Source organism: Hydractinia symbiolongicarpus, chromosome 9 (genome assembly GCF_029227915.1).
Source record: "Hydractinia symbiolongicarpus strain clone_291-10 chromosome 9, HSymV2.1, whole genome shotgun sequence".
In the NCBI taxonomy this organism is placed as follows: Eukaryota; Metazoa; Cnidaria; class Hydrozoa; order Anthoathecata; family Hydractiniidae; genus Hydractinia; species Hydractinia symbiolongicarpus.
In genome coordinates this window covers 14,649,718-14,672,966 of record NC_079883.1, presented here as the reverse complement: position 1 = coordinate 14,672,966, position 23,249 = coordinate 14,649,718, and the positions used below count along the sequence as shown (strand labels likewise).

At 33.1% G+C, this 23,249-nt stretch overlaps 2 protein-coding genes across 2 annotated transcripts; one reads left to right on the top strand and one right to left on the bottom strand.

Moving 5' to 3' along the window:
• Positions 1-413: 413 nt before the first annotated feature.
• On the bottom strand, positions 414-3,350 carry LOC130657502 (uncharacterized). The gene is made up of 5 exons (XM_057460494.1): positions 3,093-3,350; positions 2,319-2,385; positions 1,745-2,041; positions 1,433-1,543; positions 414-1,322 (listed from the first exon to the last, which is right to left on the bottom strand). The coding sequence occupies exons 3-5, from the start codon at positions 1,974-1,976 to the stop codon at positions 985-987; spliced, it is 681 nt and encodes a 226-aa protein (XP_057316477.1). The 5' UTR covers positions 1,977-2,041; positions 2,319-2,385; positions 3,093-3,350; the 3' UTR covers positions 414-984.
• Positions 3,351-17,889: 14,539 nt separating this feature from the next.
• On the top strand, positions 17,890-22,900 carry LOC130656469 (zinc finger protein OZF-like). The gene is made up of 4 exons (XM_057459329.1): positions 17,890-18,329; positions 18,554-18,766; positions 21,561-21,624; positions 21,866-22,900. Exons 1-4 carry the CDS (start codon positions 18,216-18,218, stop codon positions 22,765-22,767), a joined length of 1,293 nt encoding a protein of 430 aa, XP_057315312.1. The 5' UTR covers positions 17,890-18,215; the 3' UTR covers positions 22,768-22,900.
• The last annotated feature ends 349 nt before the right edge of the window (positions 22,901-23,249 follow it).

Sequence of the window (23,249 nt, the reverse complement as noted above, 5' to 3'; positions counted from 1 at the left end):
TTGAAATCAAGATTCCGGAAAATTCCAGTACTTTTTCAGAATTAAGCTGTTTAAAAATAAAGGGGTACATAAATGCCAGTACTTAAAAAACACATTATTCCAGTATTATTAAAGATCTGTTTTTCAAGACTTCTTTCAAAAATGGCTATTTTCATATTTCCAAGACTAAATCAATTCTTCAAAATGTTCTAAGTTTTTTCAAGCTGCTGACCAGCCTGTAATATCAAACTCTGCAAACTAGAATAGACGTAAAAACAGGCCGTGGATAGATGGATAATAATAAAAGATGGGACAAACTCATTGGTTTATTTTTCAAAAGTAAGAAGGGACTGCGATTTTTGGCCATATGTAAATTTTTACAATCGGCAATTTCGAATTTTCTGATTCAAAGTAATATAAAAAAAGGAAACAAATAAATGTAACATTTATTCAATCTAAATAACATAAAAAAAATAGAGAGAGCTCCTACGCATTTTGTTTTGCCCGAAATTCAGGTCAAAACATGCTTTTCAAACTTTGAAAATGTTTTAGAAATTTAAGTAAACAGAAGCTTAAACAGAGAAGACCTAACCAGCAACCTACAAAATAGTTCTTTAAAAGAATAAAAAGTTCTTCTTCCTTAATAGATAAAAACTTATATGCAGCCAAATATTACATTGAGCAACTTGTAGGTTTAATCAAAACTGAGGCTAAATTAAAAATTAGAGTTGCTTATAAATAAACATGACCTCGCACAAGTGTTTGTGATAGTCACAAAATGAAATATATTAAATATAAAAACTATACACAAACAATAAAACAGGACAAAGCAAACGGGAGAAAAAAGAGAGAAAAACAACAAAAAAATGCTAACTATAAAATATTTAAAAATTGAAAAGTTGCAACCATTTAACATAAAGATTGTGTATTTTTTTACTCAGTTTCTCTTTTAATGCATTATGATCTAAGGAGTTAAAATATCATTTGCGAAATCCTGCCAAGGAATCACTTGTTTCCACCAAATTCTGATGTGATTGCAATGTCTGAGACTTCGTTGCTATCAAATGAATCCGTAAAAGGTTGCACATATCGTTTTGGTACACTAGTGTTTTCAATATTTTGTGAACTGTCTTCATCGCTATCAGTAATTTCAACGATGTAATCCCCTTTCGAGACTGCACCATCTAAATCTTGGCTTGATGTGGTTTGTTGTTGTTGTTGTGGCGGTGGTTGTGGTGTTTGTGGTGGTGTTGACTGCTGCGATGGCAATTGTTGTAGTGGTGTTGACGATGTCCGTGGTAATAGTAAGTGGTCTTCCTCATGTTTCTTTTTAGATTTTGCTCCTAAAAATACCATTGCGATGCTTACTAATTTTGAAAGGTATTGCAACGTCACCAAATCTGCTAGAAATACTTAAATAAAAATTACATAATGAAAAAAGTTGTTAACTTACTTAACCATAACCAAGTACAATATGTGGGATATGGGAGCAATATAAGCAAAATGACATTCGCAATTAAGGAATAAATTAACTTCCTTTTTTGCACCATGCCTTCTGTAGCACCTGAAACAGGATAACACAAAGTTTCTTAATTTTTAGAGAAAAAAAATTTAAAATTTAAAATTTAAAATTTAAAAATATAACATCTACATTTTATGTTTACAAAATGGCACAGCACAGAATTTTTTTTCATAATAGGAATGGTATTTTTTCAAAAAAAATAAAATCTTTAAAAAAAATCAAAATCTTTAAACAAAATTATACCTTTACTACATTTTGGGTTGCGACAACAATAATGGCACTGTGGATAATCATAATTATATTTGTCAGGAGGACAACTTTTTAGAGAGCATTCTGTAAAACCATCTGGGGTTTTGAAAGACATCTTTTCGTTCTTGTCCAGTGAACATATTCCATCCTTAAATAGTGTTGGTTGGAGTTGGTTGAAAGCAGTAGCTGATGAGAAAGATAAAAATGCAACAGTTTTCAACCTCATTTTGCTGAGAATATACTGCTGAAGATATGATGCACTTGAGATATATATTCCTCTTTTGATGATTTCTTTAATATATAAAAAACAAAAAACATGTTATAAAATTATTTATTATAAAAACTATATACAGCTTTTTACATTTTTTCATTTTTTATAAAGATAAACATTTGTGAAGAAATTCACTAATGAAGAAATTTATATTTAAATTAAAATTTATGTAATGCTAAATCACAAATGTTTCAGGAACTTCAGGAACCACAAAAAAGGATATATAATTTTGTTATACAAAACGTTTTTGTATAACAAATTACATAATAAAATATGAAGAAAGTAATATATACTTACTACTACTACTCTACTCAATCAGTAATGCAGATTAAAATTACAATGGCAGCTAAAAGCTGATGTGGACCTACAACGAAATAATAAAATATATCTAAAAATGCAACAGTAAAATGACTTATGGAAGGAGTTAAAAGATTGTAGAGCCTAATGTATATATTTGACTAGTACGGAAATGAAGAGGACTAGTTCTGGGCTAATTTTGTCTACCTTATTATGTATATATACATATCATCTCTCTCACAAAACTGTTGCACTATTAAAAGGAGTGCTATAGTGAACTATGCTGAAGCCAATGTTCTTGTTTGTGTTTTTTTTTGTCAAGCGAACTGCAGCTATATGCGATATTTATATAGCTAGTTTTGTTTTTTACCACAAGTTTTATTGCGTCATCCCATTTTAAAACTGGACAGTTTATTAATGGCATTTTTAACCGGATTGAAATGTTAAAAGTGTAACAAGCATTTTAAATTGGGATGTCTTGCTTGCAACGAGATCTGTTTTTAATCAGGCATAGCACAGACAGCCAAATTTTAAGGAAAATAATGAAAGGTGTGGTTTTACGTTTTTGCTTCTTAGCATTTAAACAAAAATTGTGAATTTCAGCTTATTAAGTGTGTGAATTTCAAAATATTTCGTTTGTAAAACAGGATATACACCTGACACCTGAGATATATAACTAGCTAGCTACTATTATACAGAGAGAGAGAGAGATTTATTTAACAGTAGTAATCAGGTAATATATACAAAAAATAGTTTGCCAGAAGAACTGCTTACATTGCTTTTATGAATGACGACAGGCAAAGGTGACTTCCCTGCCTTTGTGGTATTTCCCATCTCTAGCTAATTTCATCATTTCATCAAAACGAAAAATCTAAAAATCTAGGGGTCTTTTCCATTATTGTAGTTTTGATGTAAGAAGAACGTGAATTTAATACTAGCTAGCTATAAATAATATATGCATAAAATAACCAATCGTAATTTTTTTTTTTTGAATTTTTTTTTATCGATTTGTCATCGTCGTTGCGCTGTTCCGACCCGTATTGACCTCTTGCCCCGTATTGACCGAATTTTGGACCCGACCCGTTTGGAGTTGACCCGTATTGACGGAGTAAGCAAACTAATATTTTTCTGCAGACGCTTTACAAAGCACATTAAATATCTAACTTCAAAATGCAAATAAACCACATTCCACTGTATTTTGCGGTTTGCAGAAACAAGACAACAATATTTTAGCAGTAAAAAAGACCCAAGTTGACGAAACACCCTCTAGTCACTATGGGGCAAGATTTATCGCCGACCCAAGTTGACGAAACATCCTCTAGTCACTATGGGGCAACATTTTTTGTTGATCCAAGTTGACCAAACACCCTCTAGTCACTATGGGGCAACATTTATTGTTGACCCAAGTTGACCAAACACCCTCTAGTCACTATGGGGCAACATTTCTTGCTGACCCAAGTTGACCAAACACCCTCTAGTCACTATGGGGCAACATTTCTTGCTGACCCAAGTTGACCAAACACCCTCTAGTCACTATGGGGCAACAAATATTGTTGACCCAAGTTGACCAAACACCCTCTAGTCACTATGGGCAACATTTCTTGCTGACCCAAGTTGACCAAACACCCTCTAGTCACTATGGGACAACATTTATTGCTGACCCAAGTTGACCAAACACTGTCTAGAAACTTTTATTGCTGACCAAGTTGACTAAAGGGTGTTCGGTCAACTTGGGTCAACAACAAAAGTTGCCCCATAGTGACTAGAAAGGATTTGGTCAACTTGGGTCAACAACAGAAGTTGCCCCAGTGACTAGAAAGGATTTGGTCAACTTGGGTCAACAACAAAAGTTGCCCATAGTGACCAGAAAGGATTTGGTCAATTTGGGTCAGCAATAAAGGTTGCCCTATAGAGAAACATGGCAAAACTTTGTCGCTGCGTCTTTTAACATATAAAAGTAACTACAATTAAAAAATGTTATTGCCCTTGGTATTCTTAAATAAACACTGGTGTGATAAAACTAAATAGAAGATCCAGACAGGATTTGCACCTGTATATTCGTGTCTTCGAATTAACAGAATACCAACTAAAAGCTGGATCATAAACACTTTATAAAGTTCTGAGCTCTTCAAGAAAACAAAACACCAGCACTGAATAGTATTCCAGCCTTATGCATTAAAACAGGCCTATCCATAAGAAGCATGTGAAAACTCCTGTGCATGCAAACATGCCCATTTCTGGGCAATGAGATAATAGCTGAGGCATTATTTGCTCTGCTAGTTCTGAAACAAGTGTGTCTAGCTGAGTCACTACATCATTGCACATGCGAATGAACAATTTCTTTCTTATTATTTATATATACTAACAACATAAGTAAAGTATAAGTAAAAGATGAATAAAAGACTTTTTTAAAAATATTCTTTATATTCTATAAAATATTCTAAAAGAATGAATGTAATGTAAGCTTACATTCTCAATAAAATATTTTAACCTTTTTCTTTTCTTTTAACACAATTAAATAATTCTGATATATAATAATTCTCAAAAGTGGCCCCCAGTGGAAAAAATCTGAAAGCTGTCTAAAAGCTGAAAGATTATTCTGGGTACTGCCACTATAAAATATCCATATAATAATACGCCAGTTCCGTGTGTCTGTAACAGGCAAAGTGGATATGTTTATTTTGTCTTTGATGTCACCGAAATTTTCTTTGAAGTAACCGAAAAATGCATGTCTAATATGTTAAACTTTTTGACGTTACAGCACGATGTCAATAACACTACTTTAACGTCAATATCCTATATTAAATTAATGAAGCCATTACAGTGCACTTATCAATATCTTTGCAAACGTTTGACAAAGATACATGATCCTATACATTTTCTTGATCAGCAGTTTAATCTCTACCCAATAGAGGCATCTATATATTAATAAGCCAGTTCCGTGTGTCTGTAACAGGCAAAGTTGATATCGTCATTTTCCTTTGACGTTGCCGAAAAATGCATATCCAATATGTTAAATTTTCTGACGTTACGGCGCGACGTCAATAATATTACTTTAACGTCAATATCCTATATTAAATTAATGAAACCATTACAGTGCACCTAAAACTTTGAGGCCAAATAACTTGGAAACGAGGTGGTGACGTCAATGATTTTTCACCGCGTGGGTAACTAGGGACCACCTGGGACCAATTTGGGTAAGTTTCCCAAACCTGGGTCCTTGAATCCGTTTCGGAATGGACGGGTTGATGGCGTCATCACAAAACCTACAAACCCCAATATCTCTGCAACCGTTTGTCAAAAGTTCATGTTCCTATACATTTTCTTGATCAGCATTTCAAGATCTATATGATGAATGCAACGGGTGTACGAATTTGTGAAGAAATTTTTCTTTGGAACTTTTGGTAGGAACTTTGCTGACGTCAGCAAAATTTTTATACCCTATATCTCCTTAGGCTCTTTTCAAAAACATACGATACTATACATTATTTTGATCAGCGTTTTAACCTCTGCACATTACAGACAACAAATGATTAAATTTCACCAATTTTCTTTTTGTATATGCACTGCTGACGTCAGCAAAAAATCTAAAGCAACCTAATTTTTCATTGTTCTTCTGCACCTTAGTGGATTTTTCCACGGGCCTTATTGACTAGTCTATATAATAATACGCCAGTTCCGTGTCTCTGTGACAGGCAAAGTGGATGTCTTCATTTTCCTTTGATATTGCCGAAAAATGCATGTCTAATATGGTAAATATTCAGACATTACGGCGCGACGTCAATAACACCACTTTAACGTCAATATCCTATATTAAATTAATGAAGCCATTACAGTGCACCTAAAACTTTGAGGCTAAATAACTTGGAAACGAGTTGGTGACGTCAATGATTTTTCACCGCGTGGGTAACTAGGGACCACCTTGGACCAATTTGGGTAAGTTTCCCAAACCTGGGTCCCCGAATCCGTTTTGGAATGGACGGGTTGATGACGTCATCAAAAAATCTTTAAACCCTAATATCTCTGCAACCGTTTGTCAAAGATATATGATCCTATACATTTTCTTGATCATCGTTTCAAGGTCTATACGATGAAGGTAACAGGGATATAAATTTCTGAATTTTTTTTTTGCGTTTTAACGGGCCATTGCTAACGTCAGCAAATTTTTAAAACCCTTTTATGTCTTTTGTTGTTCGTAGAAAAGTTATGATCCTATATTATTTTGATCAGCGTTTCAACCTCTACACGTTACAGGCAACGAATAAACTAAATTTCGCCAATTTTTTTTTTTTTTTTTGGATTTGCAATGCTGACGATAGCAAACCAACATTTTCAATGTCCTATTGCCTAAGTGGATTTCTCCACGGGTGTTTATCGACTAGTCTATATAATAATACGCTAAGTGTGTCTGTCTGTGTGTCTGTGACCGTCAAAGTGGATGTCTTCATTTTCCTTTGATGTTGCCGAAAAATGCATCTCTAATATGTCAAATTTTCTGACGTTACGGCGCGACGAAAATAACACTACTTTAACGTCAATATCCTATATTAAATTAATGAAACCATTACAGTGCACCTAAAACTTTGAGGCCAAATAACTTGGAAACGAGGTGGTGACGTCAATGATTTTTCACCGCGTGGGTAACTAGGGACCACCTAGGATCAATTTGGGTAATTTTCTCAAACCCGGATCCCTGAATCCGTTTCGGAATGGAAGGGTTGATGACATCATCAAAAAACCTTTAAACCCTAATATTTCTGCAACCGTTTCTCAAAGGTACATCATCTTATACATTTTCTTGATCAGCGTTTCAAGATCTATGCGATGGAGGCAACAGGTATACTAATTTCTAAAAAAATATTTAGGGTTTTGACGGTTCTTTGCTGACGTCAGCAAAATTTTTAATCCCTGATATCTCATTAGGCGTTCGTCGAGAATATATGATTCTGTACGTTATTTTGACCAGTGTTTCAACCTCTACACATTACAGACAAAGAATAAACAAATTTCGCAATGTTTTTTTTATCTACACTGCACTGCTGACGTCAGCAATACATCTAAAACAACTTTCTTTTTATTGACCTTTTGCCTAAGTGGATTTATCCACGGGGTTTATACACTAGTACATTATTATTATTATTATTATTATTATTTTAGCTGGTTTTCGATAATTCATGACAGTGAAGTTCTTTCTATATGTACATCAAAAATAATTTTTATTGTGTACAAACCAGATGGGTACTAAAGTAACAGGAGTTTTTCTGTCTTTAGGTACATAGAGCTAATACATCTTGACATATGGACAAGTTCTGTTGCAACCATTTTAGAAATTTTTATATAAATATACCTGTTAAACTTAACCAAGGAAAGTTAAAAAACATTTAAAGCTCAAAATATTTAGGATTATGTCTTATTTCTGATTTTACCCTGGGCAGATTGTTTTGGGCTAGAAATGATTTAAAAAAGCTCAAACTATAGCTTTAATAAACAAAAATCTATTCTCTTGGTCAGAAAATATGACGTGATACTTTTTAACCAATTACATGTCCGTATTTTTCAGGGTAGCCATTATGATTTGAGGGAAAACACGCTGTTTACGCAGTCACTTTTTTATAAATAGGGGCTGAATTTTTCGTAGAATCTTTGTTTTTTAACTTCAAACCTGTCATACTGTGTAGTTTTAGGTGAGTTTTTGCTAATTTAGCCTTACTTTAATTCAGATACTTGTAGTTTCTTGTTTGATAAAAGCTTCTTCTGTGAGAGTTTGACCGTTAAACGTCCGTGTATTTCCTCAACTGAAAGTTGTACCATGTGACATTATGAATGGAAGAATTCAAGATCCATTTTATAACCATTGTTGCAATCCAGCCACACTCTCGATAAGTTTAAAACCTCACTGACTATTGTTTGAAGAAATCCATGGGAATGGGCATTTGAAAGTTTTAGCTCACTAGCATCTTTTTTACATGCCAGACACATGTTAGAAGAGCCCTTAGTTAAAATGTAAACAAAGATATCTGTCTGTAGTTAATAACTACTATCAATATTTTTTTTAGATATCACATCAAAGAATTTTGCTGGGATGTACATGGAAGTACTCTTCTTTAAACAGAGTACTTCTGAAATGGAAAGTTTGGAACATACGTTAGCCGATAACTTGCCATGTTCCTCTGGAGTGACGGAATCAAGTTATTTAACATCTTATATTTTGGGTTCCTATGCATTTCATAATGGACATAATTAAATAGTCCAAATTAACGTTCGATGTTAACATTTATAACTATAATAATTATTAATAATGACATTAACACGGACACTTTATAATTCTATCTATATGAAATATATTTCCCAACAAAATTCACGTAATCGATGGTTATGCATTTTTTTCCTTTTTAGTTTTTTTTGTTTAAAAAAATTTGGCGCTTAAAATACCTTTCCGCAATCGTTCTGTTTCTTAAAAAGAATATGTACTTGTGGATGCACGCTATTTTTTATAAGCATCACCAGGCTAAAATTTCATGAAATTTGAAGCAACTATTAATCAACAAGCCAGCCTTGGATGGATAAGTCAGAATTAAACTTTAAACAGCAAAATACGACAAATTAACCATGGACTTCTGTAGCATATTTACATGTAAGGTTCCACATAGAGAGAGAATAGTTCCCTAGCTCTGTTCTTTCCTTTACGCTTACACCAGATTCTTAACAGAAGAGAAAAAGTCCGATATAAGCGTGATGGAAAGAAGTCCTAGAAACGAGGTTGGAAATAATTGCTTACGTCGCTTTTGGGATATTTAAGCAACAGATAAGCATTAAACGAGACTGAAAGTTTTAAAAAATTAAGCAACAGCGAGGCTGGACCGAAAATTAGCGTTACTATTTGTATTTCTACACTAAATTTCGCGTACTAACGAACTTTTCTTGCTCGGCGCGAAGATTTGTACGAAGAAGCTAGTTTTACATTATTTACATACTACAATCATATTATTTTCATCAAACTCGTCCAATCGCAAAAAAGGTTATCTCTATATTTGTCTAACATATCAAGCGGATGCTTAATTTGGCGCTATTTACACAACCAGAAAAAATTTTCTCCATGTCAATTCGAACAGTTCCATTCCATTAATTTCAAGGTCACAGTTTGAATTTCAACGCAGATTTGTTGAATCAAGTCCTATCCATGTAATTTCTAACAGTTCCATTTCCTACAATATTCTTCGTCTTCCTAACTAATTATCCACTTTAAGAAAAAAACAGTTTTATTTTAAATTCAGGGCTAAATTCTTCATAACTTATCCTTGGATTAAAAAGTCTAAAAAGTCTATATTATAAATTAATCGAAACCGTTCAAATTAAGGCACAATTTTATCGATATCGTATTCTTGATTTTGTAACCATAGGTTCTTACTGACGAAACTCTGTTTAAATTAATCAGTATGCAGTTTTGAAAGATATGAGACGGCCAACACTTAATGGCAGCAATTTTAGCATTTAAAAAAAAACGTGATTGAGTTTGAGAAGTCGACAAAATCGGTGTGTATGGATTGATCAACAGTAAGAGGTCTTCAGCAAATATATAATACAGATCAGAAAGATATCGTAATTCTAAGATTGTAACGTGACATTCTCACCGATAAAACCTTGCATGGATTAGTTACTATGTATCCGTATAAACCATATGAGACGACAGGAATATTTAACAGAAGAAACGGTTGAAGCGCAAAAAAAAGAAAGAAAAATATAGATTTCTGTGTCGGTGTCAGTAAAATCTACGAAATGCTGTGTATGGATTGCCAATAGCAAGAACTCTTATAACGTCAGCAACATCTATATTGCAAAAAGATATTGTAATTCGGAGTTGGTAACGTGTACGGAAGAAACTTTATATGGATTAATCACCACTGTGTTGGTTAAAGCGTATATTTATACAACACTAATACCTAAGGATACATGAAACATCCAAATTTGTTAAAATTTTATCACACACAGTGTGAAGGTAAAATAGTTCAAATAAATTCGGGACTCGACCTTAAAAGCTCAAAACCAAGATAGTGTTATAGCACGCAGATGGACTAGATTTGAATAGTGTGATTTTTATGCGATATAAGCTTTAAATGTCTGTACCTTTTGGGCTCGAGTGTCGGCAACTCGAAAAGGGTGTTCAATTATTTTCAACATCTTACCAGTTTATTATTGTATGACAGAAATACCACTATTTTATGTGAAATTTATCCGGCTTTTGTTGTATAAAAAGAAAATATAGGCAGTATTCTCAACATAAGTAGTACGTGTTTCACGTATCATTAATAGAAGCAACGTTTGCATTGCATTGCAAAAAATGAGTCGATAGGTGGACGCGGCGTTTACATGATAAAACCTTCGCCCTCATGTGAAATCGCTAATGTATGGATTTTCTTTTAGACAGACAAAGAAGTGAAGAGTTTCTCTTTGGAGTATAATCTGAAATTTTGAGCAACAAAGTTGCAAATATTATAGGAATTATTATAGTGTTTTTTCTTCCTCCTCCTCGTCATCAATAAAAATAAAATTTCGAGTTTTTTAATTCCATTTTCGATATTTGCCAGTTCAGATTCGTCAGTTGTAATATCTGGTTCATAATTCTCTTTGATTAGTTCACGAATGTGCTTTAAAATGCCTCTATTAGGTCGGTGTGAGGAGCAGAAGTGTCTCCTGATTTATGGTGTGTTTAAGGAACAAACCACTAAAAAATATTTAGATCTGGAACACTATATTCATGTGTGTGTTCCTGCGAATTTGACCCACAAAGTCGCTTTTAAATAAGGTACACAGAAGATATCCAAAAACGTACGTGTTTGTCCAGGATGAAACCTATCCATGCCCGTTAACTTGAAATTAATATGCATTTAAATAAGCCAAAAATGAAAAGCCCTTGCAAGTTAAAAGATTTCGGATTCTTGTTGGTGTGTAATTTTGTTCCCTAAAGGTCGCCAGTAGCCTGTTTTCTACAGAACTTCTACAATGTTGTTCCGTCATTTGAATAAAATAGGTATTATCCCATGGTATTATCTTAATAAAATGGTAATTCTTCAATGCCTTGTAGATCTGATACAACATTGTTAAGGGCACATAAGGCATTGAAACTTTCCCCCTCTTGACAGTGTATGTTGATATTTTCTCCATTAATAGATGCTCTCAACATTGTGGTACTACATTTACTGTTTTTACCAATTACTGAAGTTAAGTAGTTCATATTACTGATAAATGGATTGGTGTATGGTGGTTTTAATTTCATTTGATTCTCAACAATCTGAAATATCTTATTTATGGCTATTTTACAGTTAACATTGGTATTGTATTTTTGTAATAAATCAATCTTATGATGTTCTAAATGAGTTGGTAATGTAGATGATTTTGCTGTTTTGAATGATGTAGTTTGTGATAATTTTTTATCTATGTGCTTGGTATTTCCTGGTGTAGATGATTGAGTCGGTTTTGCTTGGTTATGTGGTGCTACTTTTTCATGGTGTGAAATAGGTACATGAGTGGAAGACATAACTTTCATTTTTAATGCTGCTGCAAACAATTTCAATTTGACTATACAGCATTCATGAAAACAGCTAACACTATCATTAAAACATGTGCAGCAGTCATGTTCAGAACTTTTGTTTTTTGAAAATGACAGATATATGTCAGGAAGTTTACATTTGCGGTCCCTTTCCCAAGCCACTGTTCCATATAAAAAATAAAGGAAATTTTTGGTTCTCTAAAAAGGCCATGCCTTCTTGAAACCTTTCTTTGTAGGTAGAGGATATTTCTGATTCCTCCTTCATATCCATCAGGACTCCATAATCCAACACTTCGTAATACTTCATCATTAAAAAAGAAATATCTGTCCTATCTCACCGTCTATACCGTTTTTGATCCTGGTATATGTTCTCTCTTGTGCATTACCCAAAAGTAGATATGGCCTCCATAATTGTGTTGTATGTAATTTTCTTAGGTGTTTCATTTGCATCATAACTACATTCATCATCTCTCTCCATGTATTGTACCATTTGCCCTTGAAAGACAGATTTTTCATATGTTTCTTTGCCATTTGGGAGTTGCACTTTGTAGATACCTCCAGAACATACACCTGACACTGTTCCAACTACATTCCTTGCCTGTGTGATATCTTTCATTTGCTTCCGTGCTTCAAAGAAAGGATTTTTTATTAAAACTTTGTCTCCAAGTGAAAATTTCCTTTCTTCATTTTTTGGTTTTCGCCTTTGGATGTTGCGATGAATACCATACTCTGTTGCTTCCAAAGCTTGTAGGTTATAATATTCCTTTTCTTTTGCCAATGTGAACAAAGCAGTGTTGAATTTAAGTTTATCAAATTCATTTTCTTGACACTCATTACTTCCACTGCTTTGTATTGGAGCTGCGACTGCTTCTAGATTATTTTGCTGAGACCTTTCCTGCTTCTCAATAAAGAATCTTGATGACAGTGATGCAGAGCTACAAGATTGGTATATTTCATTTGCTGTAATACCAACATTTGACTTGCTTGATATTTCTCCTTCTTCAAGCCATTCTTCATCACTTTCAGAATCATCTGCACTGGAATTACCATCATTTTCTTTAACATTTTCTGTGTGTTTTTTCAGCCACATTAGATCATCTGGAATAATGTGGTGTCGCATTGCAATAGGATCTCTGTTGTGATAGATACGGAAAGGAATGTCATCGATGGTTTGATGCCATGTGTTGTTCATGATGCTACTGATACCTGGTAGAAGCAAAGGCCAAGTCCTAGCACTTTCATCTTTTGTCATATGTTGTAGAATTCGATTCAAGCGGCTCTTAACAACTTTGTTGGCATTCTCAACCTGACCTTGACTCTGAGGATGATATGGACGACCATGTTTTATTTGTACATCATGAGTTTTCAAAAAATCAGTAATTATCTTAGCTACAAATTCCTTTCCATTGTCACTTTGAAAGATTTCAGGAAAACCTTCTTTCTCACATAAAAATCGTAATGATGTATATATATGCTCAGCTTCCTTTGATATTATTGGGAATAACCATATATACTTGGAAAAGGTGCATTTTACTGTTAGGATGTGTTTGAACCCCCATATATTATTGCTTAAATATTTGCGTTTATTTACTGCAAGTAGAATTAAATCAAATTGTAAACGTTGGTGGGGCCAAAAGGTACGAATTGGGATTGGTGGTGGCAGCTCTGTTTGTGGTAATGGATTAGATACTTTACATGTAAAGCAGTTCTTTAGAAAAACTCTTGCTAGTTCATTTATTCCACGGAAATAGTAAACTTTTTAGTTAATTTATTGATTGAATTTGGATGGCATGTCATTCTTTCTGTGTCAATTTTTATTTGATGTAATTTTTCTAATATTTTTTCAGCATACTCTTGTGGCACCAGTTCCCGCCATGTAGTTATTTTTGTCTTGCGATTATATATGCAAACTTGAAGTTTTGGTATACCAGTGTGAAAGCGCTCTAGTTCTCCATCTTTTAATTTGAGTTGAAATTTTCTCATATTTTTATTATTGTTAATAAAAAAATTTCTCTTGTATTTTTTGTAAAAGATTGGAATCTCATTTAAGATATGGTCGTCATAATCACTCAATTCAGAACTGAAATCAGAGTCCAATAGAATGACGTTTAAAATCTGTTGATACACCTCCAAGGTTAATGGCTTAAGAAAGATTGAATGATCTAAAAAATTGAAATACTTTCAAAATGTTTTATTCAAAAAGGAGAAACTTTTGTGCCATTGCTCTTTTCGAAAAGAGGTTATGTTTGAAACAAATGGTTATAAATAAGCAATGCAACAACCTATTTAAACAAATAAAGTGGTCTACATTATTAATGATGAAAAAGGAAAAAAATAGTCTATTTGGTTAATTTTTAGTGATTTGAAGGTTTAGGCTAGACTTTTTTTGTGACTGATTATTTTTTATAGTCTACCTAGAAAAGGTTTTGCTAAGTTACAAAAAGTTTCTATCACAAATGTTTCTCAGATAAGAGTAAGTTATTTTTTCAAAACATTTTTATTTTGAACTCAAACTTTAAGGCACAATTTTCACTCTGATTGTCTAGTTGGTAAGACACCTTAATGGTAATCCAGGTTCGAATCCTGGTCAGAGAAATTGTTGCCACATGAATAATTCTTAAATGTATTAACATTAAAGGACATTCTTAATTTTGGTATTTTCGCAGATAATTTTTGTCCACTTAGGTGTCAATTCTGCAAATAATTATTTGACTTTGGCCTTGTTTCCTCAAAAAATCATTTTTTAAGTTTGCACATCATAATATCAGATGATCAGTCAAAAAATAGATATTACGATAAATTAGACACTGGAGACACACATAAACAGTCAGTAACAATGTGTGGGGTTCACAATTTCAAACATCTCCCACTTTTATTTAGTAAAACGAAAGTGTAGTGAAGCCTTTACATTTACATTTTAAGTTTGAATAAATTGAATATCACAGAATTGCCTTGTTTCCTCAAAACATTATTTTTTAAGTTCAGACTTATTTCCAATCATCATAATATCAGCAGGAGATTATTAAGACACTGGAGACACAAATCGAGAGAGCTGCTGTATGCAAACCCTTGCATAATTTCAGATTGCATTGTTAAGACTAAAAGGGAAAAGCCCATCTAACATAGGTGTTTTATAAGATAACTGCCTAATACAACCCCTTTTTAAGTTCTCAGAGTGCCTGTCTTATACTGATTTGACTGTATGCTAAACGTCACTTCAATGTTTAGATCTTAATCCCTATCCTCCCTGCTCTAAAGATCAAAATCAAAAAAGTTATATTTTAGTATTGCCAATTACTAAAATTACAAGCACACTCGGTCATACACTTCTAAAAAGCACTTTAAAGACAAATTATTTCAAAATACTTTTTTCATGGGGATTGGAGAAAATTATGCCATAAGATTATATTAAATCAATGTCAAGGATTTAACCCTTTCCTATCTGCATACTTTTCGATTTGTGAGTCATCCCTTATGGAACAACAGATACACAATTTTTTTTTAAAAAGACATTGCAGTGAAACTGAAAATTTCAAAAAGTAAATTTATAATTTGACAGGAATCTTGCTGAAAAGCAATTTAAGGGTTCTACCCGGGGGCCGACTCTTTTTAAATTTCATTTAAAATAATAAGATTTAAAATATAAAAAAAATCCAGTTGTTTTTAATTTATTTATTTTTTTATTAAAACTAGGTTAATTTATTTGTCTTTACTGTTAAGTAATATATAAACTTGTTTTTTGAAAAGGGTTTGTGGTCAATGGTTGTGGCCAAAAGCTTAAAAAAAATAGATCGATGACTCAATTTTTTCATATTTCCTAATTTTCAAAATTTCAGAAAATATCCTTTAAATTTCAAAAAAAATATTTAGGCTAAACCCAAAAAGGGTATGTTTCTTATAAAAAAAAATGTGTGTACACTCAAATTAAAATTACAAAAACCAAGTATTTTACCTTCAGATTTGGATTTACCAACATCTTCAGAAGCAGCTAAAGATGTTTCCTGTACGTTATTTACTTCCATTTTAAATGTGGTGACAGAAATGAATTGAACAGATTAAATAATAAAATTATTTTGAAAATTACTCATATAAACTACTTATTTTACGGATTTCTCACAACAACTGAACCAATGATATAACTGTATAACTGTGGAATATTAATAAAACCATGTGAGAAACTTATAAGTAATGAAGAAGAATTGAACTCCTTATTAGGCCATATCCATGATAGATAAAATTTGGTTGGTTAGTCATTGTGAAATATTCTTATTTTATTTTCTATTAGTTGCTTCACAAGAACTACAGGTTATAGATACCTTAAACAAATGAAACCCTAAAAATATCTAGTGACTCAGAAATACTGAAAACAAATAATTCATTGAAACAGGTGACTTGAAAGTTTGTATCTTGTTGACTATAGAAATTTGCAGATATCAACAAGAATGTATAATATGGAATAAACAATACCTTCATCGCTCTACTACACGCTACTACACTCTACTACAGAGAAATACGCTTTTCTACAGATAAATACATTCTACTACGCTCTACTACAAGCTACTACGCTCTACTACAAGCTACTACACTCTACTACAGAGAAATACGCTTTACTACAGAGAAATACATTCTACTACGCTCTACTACAAGCTACTACACTCTACTACAGAGAAATACGCTTTACTACAGAGAAATACATTCTACTACGCTCTACTACACGCTACTACACTTGTGGAGAATAGCACATCATTATCTCCACAAGGCTTGGGAACGTACATAGGTCTAACACATGTTGAATACTACATCTCCTTCATATTCAGGAAGTAATACGTGGACGACTTACCAAAATTTTAGACACCAATTTCACGGCACAGCAACGGATAACACGGGTCGGATCAGTTATCATATTCGGATATTTGCGCAAATTGGTAACTAAAAGGCTGGAGAACTTTTGAGAGAAAAAATATCTCAACCTCGTTAGCAATTAGTGTCATAAATCAGACCTGTTTTCCTAGTTTAGGATGTTTGCTATCTAGAATTTACAGAATAACAGAAAATCAAATATTCATATAGTAAGTAAGTAAGTTAAGTAGTAGTTTATTTGCTGAGAACATAACTATAATTACAAAAACAAAATGTTCTATTGAAAAAGGAACTTTAACTAGACTAGTTGCTAAAAACTTTAAACAAGCTGGAGACCATCACAGTTAACCTTATTATACCCAACTTATTTGGCCCTTGTAACCCTGAGGGGGAGGGGGGGGGGGGGGGCACAAAGTGCCCACGGGCCATAAATCCTGAACCACTTGTGCTTAAGTGTTGAAATTTGGCGACAAAGTCTTAGTACAAACTCAATCCATAAAAAAATAATTTGATGACGTCACAAGGATTAGAAATGACGTCACACATTTGAAAAATAGTCATTTTCCCATTTTTTCAGTACGTTTTAATTTCTCACGTGTTACTAATGATACGCGACGCTTTGATTCTTGGTAGATTTGTGAAATGAAATATGTGTTTTACATGGAAAAAGTAATTTTAATTACATCATTGGGATAAAAAATGACGTCATTTTGGCAAGAAAATTTCTTATTTTAACGATAAAGGTAAAAAGACCTGTTCGACCAGAAATATTGATGCTCATGTCATTAAACATAGCATGTATGTAGAACAGGGCATTTAAAGATAATGGAGGTAACGAAAATAAAATGACCAAAAAATGCAATACCCCCAGCAAAGTAAAAAAATTTTACGCAATTTTTTATTTTTTTCATCAGAAGCCATCATAAAAGTTATGAATACTCACAAAATTGTAGCACTTATCACATATATCTAAAGTTATGCCTAGTCAAAGAGGCTGCAGGCAAAGGTGATGAGCCTCACCCTAAGATACTTAACACAAGTGGAAAAGGATAGTTTTTTTGCCATTTAGTTAAGTATAACATCATAGCTGATTGAATTATTGGGATGCCTGAAAAGAATAACCTCAGTTTTGGCAACGTTAAGTGCAATTTTATTTGCGTTTAGCCAGTGGCATAGAAGTTTTAGATCAATATTTACTCTTTTCTCAATGGGGTTCAAACTGGGACTAGAGCATAATAGACTGGTGTCATCTGCAAAGTGAAAAACATCACTATAGTTTTAAAATTGTGTAGCCAGGAGTTTTTTCTGTTCCTCATGCATTGTTCTATTTCTTTTTTTCTTTTTTCTATCTAGCAATTCGGTCTCCAAATAGTTTTACATTATTTTTGAATGTTTAACAAAGGTTGCCACTGGCCTTACCTCCGTTATAATAATACAACCTGTAAAATTGATTGTATATTCCTAGAAGGTATATATATATACCCACAACAATGACATCTTATGATCAAAGTGATACAATACAAGATGTAACTAACTGTTTTAATAGTGGAACTGTATATGATGATGGTTGGAGAGTGGAGAAAATTGTATCTGTCCTTGACAAGGTAGTCAATTCATTAACATTTCTGTTTGTAAATGTACCTTTATTTTAATCAGCTTCTCAGTGTGCATGTTGTGTATTCAGGAAACCAAGCTGGACAGAGAAGTGATACAATATAGAAAGAGAAAGAAAATATTTTTTAAACCCTAAAAATAAACTTTTCTTAAATTTTGCAATCCTGAAGCAATAGCTATATTATATAGTTTTTTTAAACAATGTTTTCAATAGGACGATGGAAGATTTTACAAGGTAAAATGGACTCGCTACATATGGCAGTCTGAAGAGAGTCTTCAGCCCTTACATCAACTTATAAGTGATTACTGGCGAGAAAATGCTGATATGGTTTCATCTAATGCTTCAGGCCAACAACACATTGCAACGACAGAACAAGACCTAAGTAATGTTTTGGGTGTGGGCGGGCAAACAACTGAGCTAACACAGGTTGGAAATTTTCTTAATATTTATATATATATATATAAATACAAGTCTAAAAACTCAAAAACAGCATGGCAACAGTTATTTTTCATAAACAAATGACCAACAATTAAAAATAAATTGTTTTATTTTAACAATATATAAAAGAGTTGCAAATGTTTACAAAGTTCTGTATATGTGTGTGCATCTTTACAGGCAATAAAAGAAGGACCACATAAAGAAAATTGACTATTTCATAGATTCAAGAAATAAACAATTTAAAAGGAGCTGGAATTGTTTTTTTTAACTATCATTTTCTCTCATTAAGAACAGGTTTTAATTATTTCGAAAAGTAAGTTACTCTTTTAATTTTATTTCTTTGATCGTTGCGGCCTGTTCTTTATATTTCTTGCCTGTGTGTGCATGCGTGCGCATGTTTATTGTTTTAGACGCAAAATCAAATCAACTACATCTATATATCTATATCTGTGATGCCATCATCAGGCTTGAAATCTCAGGTAACCATCAGTTTTGACAAAACTGTTGTTATCTGATTGGTTAATTTTAATCCTCTAATTATCTCCATAAATATTCAAAGATGATTACGACCATTGCCCGTCGATGACAGCTGCAGATTGTCAAAACGTAACCTAGAATAAACGCGCTTGTTCATGACACAATAATTATTTATATTATTCAAAAACTGTTGTATTTACAAAGTGACATAACATGCAAGCAGAGCAGAGTTGTAGCACTGGAGAAGCTGTGTGTCACATCTCTCTCCTAAGTATATATATAAAACAAAACATAAACTCTAAAATAAGTGCTGACTAAACAAAAAAAAGACTTTTTAAGTGTTAAATGTATATTAAATGATGTTTTCGTTTTACCAAATGCCCTACTCTTGTGTGAATCTGTTTGCCTTTTATTCCATTGCTTTGTATCATATGTATTTACACCAAATTGGTATAACCAATTTTGTTCCTTTTGTAAATGGGATGTTTTGGACGGTTCGTCTTCTGTTGTTGTAGTATTTCATCTCCACGCATTCTGTATAATTAAGTTTTACTTGGATGTTAATGCAATTTGTTGGTTTGGCTTCCGGGAAATAATGAATTGACTGCATATTCCTTCCCTGATATTTTTTTTTACAAACAGGGCTTGTACCAAAATTATTTATTTTTATACATTGGTTTCCCCCAGACAGGACAATTATTTCATGAAAAAGGTATAGTCAATCTCGCTTTTGTTTTCTGATGAATGAGCGGTGAGTTAACAAAAAATTCAAAAAAGTTATGAAATAAATCAGAGCCTTGTGTAAAATCATTCTAACACTACAAAAAATGAAAACCATTCTCCATCACTTTACCAATCAGTGGAAAAGTCTTTTAAAAGTGGCGTGGACTACGATATTTGTTGTCCGTGATCTAACTTACACTATATCGGTTAATCGAGTTAACACATGTTCACCCATGTGTTTAAAGAGCATTTTCGAGTCTACAGCCATTTTGGTTCACATTTTAAAGGCTGCAACTGTATTTTGTCAACGGATGCAGTTAAAATTCTCTCAACATTTAATTCTTTGCTGCAATTTTTCAATTTGAAGCTTTGTTTGTAAAGTGATATATATGAAACCACTATTAAACAAATCTACGTATCACACTCTGGTAATTAAATTCTGAATTCTTCGGAGATGCTTCTAGTTTATCATATATTTATTTGGTTCCTAGATATCGCATAGTATGAAAGTATGTTGTGTGCTGTGTATGGTACAAATTTATTAATCTCTTTATCAACTGATTCTAATTTATTTTAGATTTAGATGATGACATGACAGGTGTCGAGATATATTGTTAAAATCAATCAAAAAATTATTGGTCATTTGTTTATGAAATACATGTTAGGTTCATTTATTAATACTTTTATTGTAAGATAATTTTTGGGGTTGTCCAATTCTTTTCACAAAATTGCAAAATCAAATTTTGCAAAATATCACAGTTTTTTTTCAGGACTTGCGAAATTTAATTCCAGGAAATACTCAACTTTTGCAACTGCGGAAATTCTAACGTGCATGTATTTGAAATTGTTGAGATACTAAGGGTACAAATTCAATAGAAGCATTAATGACATCACTAGAAATGTAAGGATTTTCCTTTTTTAACTTTATTGCAAAAAATACGTGTTTATATATAATCGCTGATTGATGTTTAAGAGTTTCATCAATTACAGATTCAGGCTAGCATGTTGTCATTAAAAAAACAGGTTTTTCCGTAAGCGATTGTAAAATTGGGGAATACGACCATTACCTATTTAAATACTGTTTGAGAACATTCTGGGCAATATCTCAGCATTTTTATTTTTATTTTCTGTTAATTGGTTTATTGGGTTTTTTCACAAAAAGGATAAATGCAAGCAAAATTTCTAAAAATCTGATTTATTTTTATATCGGATAAGCACCATGACAATCGGGGAAAATGGAATGAAAAAACATTAAAATTTACATTGCAACTTTACAATGTTTCAAAAAAAATCCGTAACAAGGCAGAAACTTCAGAAGGTATTAAAATACGCAGCATCCATGTTTTAGGATTAATGCAACTGATGAGGTCAGATAATTCACAGTTGTTACAATTCAGAATTGATCGTTTATGTCGAAAAACTTTTTTTTTATCATCCGTCAGATGTTGTTATGTAAAAAACAATAGTTATGGGGAAGTTCTATAAAATAAGGACATTTTTACTATTATGGTTTTTGCTTTAACGTGTACATAAAATATGTAATGCGGTCGTGTTAATGATTCTTTGTCTCACTATATTTCAGGTGACTGATAGCCATGTTGAGGACAGCCAACAAAACGGTGATGTTATCTTATCCACAACTGAAGGTGTAGTAATCCTTTTTGTTGACATTTTTGCAGTTATGGGTTGATCCTGGAACATTCAGAATGAAAGCAAAAATTATTATGTAGATTGGTAAATTTTCATGAACCAGATATTATCTTCCAATATATTTTTACGATCGAATTTCATGTGGTCGTTTTTTTTTTGAGATTGTAGACGTTTCTTTTTTAGTTGCTAAATTAAGCCAGACTAAGGTGGCTTTAAAAAGCCCAATCTTTTCTTTAGATATCTTACCAGAAGTTTCGATCGGTGAAAGTGTTTCAAGCGCAGCCGACCACAACGATGTTGCATTTTCCAACACTTCGTCTTTTTGTATGCCACAGCGTGAAAAGAAGTTCAAGTGCTCCACATGTGGCAAATCGTTCGATCGTAAAACGTCCTTGCAAAGGCATATGTTGATTCACACTGGTGAAAAACCGTGGCATTGCAAATATTGCAATAAGTCGTTCAATCAGAACTCGATTCTTCAACGTCACCTTCTCGTACATGCAGATCATAAGATGTTTCAGTGTGAGTCTTGCGGGAAAATGTTTTTGGAAAAAAGCGCCCTGCGTCGTCATGAGGCGACACATTCCTCGGACAAAGTATGGGTGTGTAAACAGTGCGGAAAGTCGTTTATTCTGAAGGAGTATTTGTCGAAGCATGTGTTTTTACACACAGGTGCCAAACCGCATGCGTGTAACACGTGTGGTCGCACATTCGCAGACAGTTCAGCTTTGAAACGCCACGTTGACGCGATACATAATCGCCCGAAGTTAAGTTGCGGAATATGCCAAAGGATTTTCAGGAATTTAAATTCTTTAAAAATCCATCGTGCTGAATGCTCAAATTTAACATGTGTGGTTTGTAAGACGTCATTTGAAAGTAATTATTATTTAAACGTGCACAAAACAACACACCATGCACCGTTTAAGTGCGATAGTTGCGACGCCAAATGCGACACGTACGATGCGTTCAGTTTGCATTTACAGGAACACTATGTGGAGAAAGAGCCTATAGTGGAGTATCGCAGTGATCAATATAACATGAATGAAAACACAGCAAATCAAACTGAGATTGAAAGTAACGGGCAGACTAGGACACCGAACAGTTTTGACGAGCTGTTTAAATCAGCTTTGATTCCTTAAAGCAATGTACCCTGGCAATGACCATATTCGATTGGTTAAATTTGCAGTACGAATTTTTAACGCTTTTAACAGAAAGGTCGTCTTAGTAAATAGAAATATTAACATGCAAAAATATGAAAGATACTTATAAATACTTGCTCGTCAGTTTTGCTGCTTTGTTTCCTTCTTCAACCCAAGCAGTAAATCTTTTATATATAGCATATTTTTGTTGAACACATGAAGTGGTGTGAACATTATATTTTTCGCCGTTTGTTTCTTAGTCGAGTACAACAACTGAACTAACTATTAGCCAACGCGGTCTTTTTTTAACTTTTACATCGTAATCTCTCAAAGACCAGAAGGAGGAGCTTGTACATTTCCTCTGAAGGTATTGAACGTTTTTTGTGGAATATTTCAGTGGATTTGGTGCGCTATTATCGAAATTATACACGTCTTATTTATAAGAAGCGCGTCTATAAGAAACATAAAGGCCGAGATTGGAG

What these genes read in the sequence shown, in the direction of transcription:
- LOC130657502 (XM_057460494.1), bottom strand. Translation starts at nt 1,976, where the DNA reads ATGAGGTTGAAAACTGTTGCATTTTTATCTTTCTCATCAGCTACTGCT. An exon ending in CAACCCAAAATGTAGTAAAG is followed by an intron (nt 1,544 to 1,744) that starts GTATAATTTTGT and finishes ATCCTGTTTCAG; the next exon opens with GTGCTACAGAAGGCATGGTG. An exon ending in TTGTACTTGGTTATGGTTAA is followed by an intron (nt 1,323 to 1,432) that starts GTAAGTTAACAA and finishes TGGTATTTTTAG; the next exon opens with GAGCAAAATCTAAAAAGAAA.
- LOC130656469 (XM_057459329.1), top strand. Translation starts at nt 18,216, where the DNA reads ATGACATCTTATGATCAAAGTGATACAATACAAGATGTAACTAACTGT. An exon ending in TTGTATCTGTCCTTGACAAG is followed by an intron (nt 18,330 to 18,553) that starts GTAGTCAATTCA and finishes TGTTTTCAATAG; the next exon opens with GACGATGGAAGATTTTACAA. An exon ending in AAACAACTGAGCTAACACAG is followed by an intron (nt 18,767 to 21,560) that starts GTTGGAAATTTT and finishes ACTATATTTCAG; the next exon opens with GTGACTGATAGCCATGTTGA.